This window comes from Poecilia formosa, unplaced genomic scaffold, assembly GCF_000485575.1.
Source record: "Poecilia formosa unplaced genomic scaffold, Poecilia_formosa-5.1.2 Scaffold255, whole genome shotgun sequence".
Lineage (NCBI taxonomy): Eukaryota > Metazoa > Chordata > Actinopteri > Cyprinodontiformes > Poeciliidae > Poecilia > Poecilia formosa.
The window spans coordinates 408,920-417,567 of NW_006800194.1; the positions used below are offsets into that span (position 1 = coordinate 408,920).

The 8,648-nt window shown below is 41.2% G+C and overlaps 1 protein-coding gene across 2 annotated transcripts in view; it reads left to right on the plus strand.

Moving 5' to 3' along the window:
* Window positions 1-7,384, plus strand: part of epha2b (eph receptor A2 b) — a 28,122-nt gene extending 20,738 nt beyond the window's left edge. The window contains exons 10-17 of one of the 2 annotated variants that reach the window (XM_007570082.2): window positions 90-215; window positions 980-1,165; window positions 1,259-1,320; window positions 1,455-1,664; window positions 2,473-2,622; window positions 2,713-2,906; window positions 3,458-3,613; window positions 6,672-7,384. In XM_007570082.2, the coding sequence (XP_007570144.1) occupies window positions 90-215; window positions 980-1,165; window positions 1,259-1,320; window positions 1,455-1,664; window positions 2,473-2,622; window positions 2,713-2,906; window positions 3,458-3,613; window positions 6,672-6,780 (1,193 nt within the window). In that variant the 3' untranslated portion in view covers window positions 6,781-7,384. Of the gene's footprint in view, window positions 1-89; window positions 216-979; window positions 1,321-1,454; window positions 1,665-2,472; window positions 2,623-2,712; window positions 2,907-3,457; window positions 3,614-6,671 lie in introns of both variants that reach the window. The other variant, XM_007570081.2, reaches the window with a different exon arrangement.
* Window positions 7,385-8,648: the final 1,264 nt, after the last annotated feature.

Sequence of the window (8,648 nt, forward strand, 5' to 3'; positions counted from 1 at the left end):
TATATATATACTTGATCTCTCTTTTTTTCATTTAATTATATTTGTCTTCCTCCTTTGTTAACATGCAACCATCTCCCTGTGGCTCGCAGAGCAATTAAAACCACTAAAGACGTACGTGGATCCACATACGTACGAGGACCCCAATGTAGCCGTCCTCAAGTTTGCCACTGAAATCCACCCGAGCCACATAAGCAAACAGAAAGTCATCGGAGCTGGTGAGTGACAACCCTGCAGAGTTAATCTGCTGTGGGGCTTAGCTTTAAAATCTTGAAAGGCCTTTCCATTTGCACCCCTCTCGTCCCCGAAAATATTCACTGTTTGTACTGCACATTTTCCACAGCTTAACAGGCTAATGGGTGGTTTTTACTTTGCTGAGATTAGGATCTATCTGGCTTTTTTTTTTTTCCTCACCCGGCAAGTTGAGAGATCTTTTTTTTCTGCGGTTAACTCTTGGCGGCGACATCTTTATGTTTTGGCCTGAGATGACATGAACATTGCACAACAGAAATGGCTGCAGACACATAGTTTTGGAAGAACATCACAACACCTTGCTTCTCCGCTCCCATTGAGGATACGTTCATTCAAGTGCGACCACCTTTAGCCTTTGAACCAACGGTCCGTTTGAGCCCCCCTCACCCGCCCCAGCTCCCACGACCAAATGTCCCCTTTCCTTCTCGTGTGACAGCTGATTCCCATGCTCCCACACAACAGGTTGTCAACTATTTACACAATGTTGCTTCTTTCGTTCTTTTCCTCTCTCTCTCTCTCAACACCGAGCCAGAACACACCTCGGTGGGAGCGCCTCAGGCAAAACAGCCGCAAAGACTTCCTTATTTCTTTTTGTGGCTCTGCCAAGCCCTGTGGCTAGAAACTTAAGAGAACCCATCGCACCAATATATATGCACACATCAAATATCTTTTCTAAATCAGCTGTGCAAATTGTGATTTTTTATTTTTATTTTTTTCCCCCCACCTACAGGCGAGTTCGGGGAAGTTTACAGAGGCTCCCTGAAAGCCCCTGGGAAGAAAGAGGTGGCGGTGGCGATAAAGACGCTGAAGCCCGGCTACACAGAGAAGCAGAGGCAGGATTTTCTGAGCGAAGCCTCCATCATGGGACAGTTTTCCCACCAGAACATCATCCGTCTGGAGGGAGTGGTGACCAAATGTGAGGCTTTTTCTCCACTTTATGTTTTTTTTTTTTTTCTGCATATCTGTTGTAGGTCAGTTTGGGCTTATGGTTTGTTCTGCTTCTGCGCAGTTAAACATGCGATGATCGTGACTGAATTCATGGAGAACGGAGCACTGGATAGATACCTGAGAGTAAGGCCGATATGTTCTTCAAGTTGCTTTTTTGACATATTGTGATTTTTTTCTCATGTTTTCCGAGAGTATTTACAGTAGTTATGTAAAAAAAAAAAGAAAACAAAATAATTCTCTTATTTATTTTGCATCAGGATCATGACGGGGAGTTCTCGTCTCACCAGTTGGTGGGAATGCTGCGTGGCATCGCCGCAGGCATGAAGTACCTTTCTGAAATGAGCTACGTTCACCGTGACCTGGCTGCCCGCAACATCCTGGTCAACACAGCCCTGGAGTGTAAAGTTTCGGACTTTGGCCTTTCCCGGGTGCTTGAGGACGAACCTGAGGGGACCTACACCACCAGCGTAAGCACCTGCTTTGATTTTCTGGGAGCTTTGAGGAGTAAAATTCACTTCAGTTTGGCGTTTTCTTTGGTCTCCATGATGGTGTTTGTTTACGAATGTTTTCTAATAAATCTCCGAGGCTCGGAAATTATAAATAATTTATTGTTATTTATTATAAATGATAAAATAGTTGACTCCTGAGGGCAATTGGTTGCACAATTCACAGAACATCACCTTTCCAGTAGTTTTGTTTTTCCTTTCTGATATCAGTATTTAAATATCTATCGATTATTGTACAAACATCTTCTAGTGTACAAATCATGTAATTACTACAGTAACTACATATAGTAACAACTATATGTAGGATATTATTATATGCATAGTAAAGCAGTATAAATTTGCCAATGTCAAATTTATTTATAAAGCACTTTTGAAACTGTTGAAAGTGCTTAAAGAAGTCAATAAATATACTATAACTAATAAATATATAATAACTTTATCCCAGTAAAGGGCAATTGAGTTCACAGCACTCTGGTCAACATAACAAAAGAAAAGAAAATATGAACAAACTCATTCAGCCATTTCAGCTTCAGAGCAACGTCAGTGCAAAAACGACTAAAAGATCAAAAAAAAAAAAAAAACAGGACAAGCTCTTTGGCTGCTGGGTAACAGGATTTAAAAGCCCACTTCTTGAAGGAATAAAGGAGTTTGATCATTGTAAATTGTGGTCACGGTGTGATAAGGCACTGAATTATGGTTTTTGTAAGCGTTTACGTGGATCTTTAGTTTTTTTACTCCCCTCTCTGACTCGATGGTTTTCCTTGAACAGGGAGGCAAGATCCCCATCCGCTGGACGGCCCCGGAGGCAATAGCCTACAGGAAGTTCACCTCGGCAAGTGATGTGTGGAGTTTCGGCATTGTCATGTGGGAGGTCATGGCGTTTGGGGAACGGCCTTACTGGGACATGAGCAACCACGAGGTTTGTCTTCATTTCTCAACTCTTTTAGTCAGGACATCATTGGAACGATGTAACAATTTACCTAAATAAATAAATAAATACCGTCTGCAGGTGATGAAGGCCATCAATGAGGCGTTCCGGCTGCCAGCGCCCATGGACTGTCCGTCGGCCGTCTACCAGCTGATGCTTCAGTGCTGGCTTCAGGATCGCGCCAAGAGGCCGCGTTTCGGAGACATCGTCAGTCTGCTGGACAAGCTCCTGCGCAGCCCAGACTCACTAAAGACCATCGCAGACTTTGATCCACGGTAAAAAAAAAAAAATAATTATACCATACCTTTAATAGATATCTTTTCTGGTGTGGATTCAGTCCTGAGTGTATGAGGTTCTTTGAAACCAACGTCCTTCAAAAAACTATGAATCAGGATTTTGTCTGAGTTTTAGTTTGTGATGAATAATAAATTTTATCAATATATAAAGAAAATTGGGAATTTGTGGAACTACGTGTGAAAATAACACTGAAGTAGTTCAAATTGGGTGAGGCTGCAGAGTATAAAAAGTAAAATCACGGTACACGTGTCCCTTTTGTTTCTGATTCTGTGAGTGAAAGCGTGTTTCTCCTATTAAGACAGAGCAGACACCAAAGACAGTGAGAAAGAACAAAGAGATGTCATCCCCATATGTTAATTACCTCTTACCCCGACTCCCTCAACCGGTTTTTTTTTTTTTTGTTGTTTTGTTTTATCACCAACTGGTTTCCTGCTCAGTAATTACAGACCTCAGTCATCTGTCTCTTGTTGTGGGAAAGCGTGTAAATAATTATCATTAACGTTTAGGTCTGCTCCCTTTCTTTTCCCAGGGTTTCCATCCGCCTGCCCAGCACCAGCGGCTCGGACGGCTCCCCCTTCAGGTCGGTGTCCGAGTGGCTCGAGTCCATCAAGATGAGCCAGTACAGCGAGAACTTCACCCGCGCCGGCGTCGTCACTATGGACCAGGTGCTGCAGATGAAGAATGAGTGAGTGACAACACATTAACTTCAATATGGACTGTGTTCATTTTCTTGACGCGCATAAAAAAGCAAAAAAACGAATATATGAATAAAAAACAAACATAGAAACAGAAAGTAAGGTACTTATATGTTTGTTTTTATTAGTTAAAACTGCAGTATCTAACTTTAATTTAAAAAAAAAAAAGTTTTGAGTATTTCTTTAAATTATCATTACATTGTAACACTGTACTACAAGAAAAATAATTTATGAAAAAATGAGCTCCTCTGTCGTCTCCCAGTGCTCTCGCTGGCAGACACACACCACTCAGTCAGAAACAACCAATCAGAGCCAGGAGGAGGGTTTTAGTGCTGTCAATCATATCCTTCCACCTTTGCTCTTTGCTAAGCTAAAGCTGGTTCACCACAACATTGCCTGCCACAAATTCTAAGGCTAGCTTAGGTTACCCATCTGTAACAGTGGATAAACTTTGTTTTCCACCATTAGCACATTGAGCAGCGCACAGGAGCTTGATTGACAGCGCTAAGACCCTCCTCTTGGCTCTGATTGGTTGTTTTTGACTGAGTAGTGTATTTCTGCAGACCACAATAGCAGCTCAGGAATTGGAGGTACTTTTCACAGATAATCTGTCTCATGGCATACTGTCACAACATGGTGACATTTTAATAAATATGGAAAAAAAACCAAAAAAAAAAACCCATATTTTTATTAAAGTCACAAACTGGAGTTTTAAGGAATCTGATCAGCTTAATCATTCAGGTGTGATTAACCTAACTGACCACTAAACACTATTTTTAAACTGTTTGCAGCTTGAGGAAAATTTCAAATGGAAAATCTAACGGAGTGAAGGAGCGGTGGGCACATTTTGTGGTGGAGTTGTGGTTTCTGTTGCTCTTATTCAGCTGCGCTCTCTCCATTCTCATCCTGCCCTCAGCCCAGACACACATAGGCCAGCACTTTTGCCGGAGCCCTTAAAAACCACCAGTTTTGCTTGTTTGGGTCAGGAACCTTTTGTGGCTTCTCCAACATTAAAGGAGAGCGGCATAGACTACAGCCAAGTGGAAAAAGATCGACTTGAAGCTGAAATAGACGGATTTGATTCGAAAGCCTAAAAGGAGACTGAAGAAGTTGGCTTTTGTGCCCCCTAAAGTTTTCACAGCGCAGTTTAAGGGAATTACACCTTCCATGGTGTGTAGGAGTCCTGCAGGAGGCAATTTACCCAAACAGGCGCAACCGTTGGTGGGTGGGGGGGAGTCTATGGTAAAACACATAATTTAAGGTTCCTTTTGAAGAATAATGAAGGCCAGAGAGTTTCTAACCACATAGCCAAAATGAAGCCACCTTTTTTTTTTTTTTTTTTTGCCATTGCACGTGCTTAGGTTTGTAACCATGAGAACAAGACAGGATGAGGTTTAAAAAAAATCCCAAACTGTGTTATAAAGAATGTAGGAGCGCTGTAGAAAATCCCAGGGCAGGTTTGACTAGTTTATAATTTTAGAATTTCATGCTTGCCTTGTTCTAAGGTGGTCCTACTACCGATTGTTTTCATAAATTAAGCTTTTTATATGTCACATTTGGTTAATTAATTGCATAAAAAATTAAAAATGATCAAACAATTACTCACATTTTTTTTTTTTTTTTTTACATAAATAAGTCAGAATGTTTAAATTGTGTTTCTGGTACGTCTGTAAATCTGACATGCAAACAACATCCTCAAAGAAAGCTGCTTTTCTTGTTTTCTGCAAAAAATTATTTGATGGGACGTTAAAAAGACTGCTGTTGTGGGCAAAAAGGAGTTAGCCCATTGGCTAAGCTATTAACCATAAAATAGCATCTCAATGCAAAACATGTTGCAGTAAAATGACTCTAGGTTGTTGCTAATGCTAACTTTCCTGCAGTTGGTTAGTGCTTACAAAATGCAAACCACTAGCTCACTGTTGCGCTAGCAGCTCCTAACCCACAGCGGACCCTGCCGTAACTCGCAGAGGCTTGTTACCATGGCTACCGTTGACGTCAGTGAGAGATTTTCTGCAATGTTAGGTTGTTTCTCTGTCATTATCATAGCTGCAGCACAATGGCAACTTTGAACTTGTATGCTCAAGGTTGGTGTGAGCAGCATGTACACAGACATGATTGACAGCACCATCCTACTGGCTCTGATTGTCTGTGCTTTTCTGCAGATGGCTGTAGGTCCACAGGTTTCACCCAGAAAAATGTTATTATTGAGACAAATATGAAAACCTGTATCATTCTTACTCTTCTCAATAAGCAGTAGTTACTACCTCTTGTTGCTCTGTCCTCCCAAAGCACTAGTAGGAGGGTCGGTTCATAGATAGAGCGTCCAACTTAAAACACAGAGCCTCGTATCCCGGGCTCGTAATATTTGACTGGATGATACTTTGGGATACAAATGAAAAATTAAACAAAAAACGTAAAAATGCTATTTGTCGTGACATCTCGTGCCACGCAAATTTTATTAAGCTCCAAACATACATGTAACTAACTCTCCTGATCCTCGGGAAGACATCTGCACCACAAAGCCGAGACGAGCCCTTTTGAAGTGCTTGTCGTGCAGCATGGTGTGATTTCTTGTTTCCATCTCGGGGCATCTGGTAGCACTCTCTGGAAACCACCAGTCATTTACAATCCACCCTCTGCTTCCCAGACAAAGTGATTCATGGTCAACGGGGAGAATCCTCGTTAAGTAATTAAAGCTGTAATTAAGGCTTTGACTCCGGGCTGGTGTTTATGCAGGGCTTTTTGCAGGATTCGCATGTGTGTCTCTTTGCAAAGTGAAACCCCCGCTAATGCTCGTTTTATTGTGGAAGATGAGTTACACCTTTTGGCAGAGCGAACTTGGAATGCACCCCACCTAGCTGGACCGATTTAAAAGTTCAACCAGAACGCGTTCAACTCTAGGCTGGCATTTCATCACCTTAAATGAGTCTGTGATTACTCCAAGACTTTGGGAGGCTGGAAGGATGCATGTGGAAACTGTTGGAACGAGGCCAGGGTGCAAATATGTGCGCAGCTCTTCTTCAACACCGCTCTGTCTCTCCTCCACAGGGACATTAAGAACATCGGCGTGCGACTGCCCGGCCATTTGAAGAGGATAGCTTACAGCATCTTGGGCTTGAAGGACCAGACCAGCACCCTGAGCGTGTTTGCTGTGTGATCCTCCGAATGAAAGGGATGTGAAATTGGACACAGGCAACCCTTTGAACTCCCCGGCCAAGCTGGAGCGTTCTGCGGGGAACGGCACCCAAACGGCAGAACTAGGAGAGAAATGTGCCAAGCTTTTGGGCCAAATCAATCAGACTAATTTACTGTACCTTCTAGAGTTCTTCTTTTTTTTTTTTTTTTTACCCACAGGGAAACGGAGCACATACCTTCAACAGATGTGTAATGTAGACTTTTGATATTTAAATAGCTATTTTTGTACTATAGTTGTCTTCCGTACGGATGCGATTCGTCGCTCATTCACTTTCGTCCGTTTTCCATTCCTGCTTCAGCTTTATGAAATTGCACCCTGAGTTTGTTACGAAATGAACAGGGAGAACGTTTGTAAGAGCAGCAGAGTCCAGTCAGAGTTCAGATTATGAGTCTCTCACTGATTGGCTCTCAGGAGGATGAAATGAGTTTGAGCTAATCCAGATTTAGGGTTAAAAAAATAAAACAGGTTGTGAATGTTTCTGCTGGTTCTGTGCAGAAATTAAGCTATGATCTTATGGGTGGTGTTTATATACAAAAAAAAACAAAACAACAACAAAAAAAACACAAAACAGGATGATTAGGTACTTTTTTTTTCTTTTTACAAAGTAAGTTTTTTATTATTATTATTCCTCTTTTGCAATGAACTGTTACAAAAAACATCAACAAAAACATTTTTATAAGAATCATATAATGTAGCACTTGGAGCGAGTCTCATATTTGTCACATGATTGTAAACATAAACGGGCATTTACAACCAAAAACGGACGAGCTATTTGTGTCCTCTGAACCATTTTGCATTTTGCCTCTTTTTGTCGGGATTTCGTGCAACAGACCAACACAGTGCTTTGTAGTGGAAGGCAAATATTAAAAAATAAATAAATAAATAAAAGTCATTCCCACAGCATGGCGCTGCCACCTCCATGTTTCATGAGGAAAAATTTTGTATCTGTGCCTGAAATGTTTTGGTTTTTTGTGGTGCCATTGCGACCCGATAGTGCCTACTTTGACCTGACTACCGAGTTCCTTACATTGTTTGGGGATAAACTGCAAACAGTATTTTATATGACTATCTGGCTGCAAGTGGTTTTGACTTGCCACACTTCCATTAGAGCAAGATTTTAATGTGTCTGGTAAAAGCTGTCATGTCAACAGATTCTCCTCTCTGGGAGTTGGAGCTCTGCTGTTGGGTTTCCATCCCATTTTGTTTTATGGCCTCATCTCGCTTTAAACCTGGCTCTAACTTCAGCACAGGCCTGTTTGGTTTGGTCCGAGTCAAGTCGAGTTCATTTGTTTTCCACATTTCAGCAACAAAAGCAGCTCAAAGTGCTTTACACCATAGAAACTTAAGCAGCCGATTATGAAACAGGCAATAAAACATTACACTTTGCCATCATCCACATCATGAAGCAAATGTACATTAAACATACTAATCAATGTTCCAGATCGGAGGCAGCTCTGGACAGGTCGGTTTTTGGCTTCAATTTAAAGAAGCTCATTGCTGTTTGCGGTGCCGTTGGCTGGACTTTATTTAGAAACATCAGAGTAAAAGGGGGCTCAAAGAGTTTTAAAACTTTCCGTTGTTCTTCCATTTTGCGTTGATGTACTGCTTTGTGTTGGTCTGTCACGTAAAAAAAATCCCTACCAAATACTTGTGATTTTGTGTTTTGTAATTTGCAAAAATGTGAAAAAGTCCAAGGGTATTAATCACAAGGCACTGTATGTGAAAGTTGAGACTTTTTCGTAATTGAAACAAGCGGGAATTCTGCAAAACTTCTCAAAAAAAATAAGTGAGTCGAGAAAAATACTCACCAAAAAAAAAAAAAAAAAAAA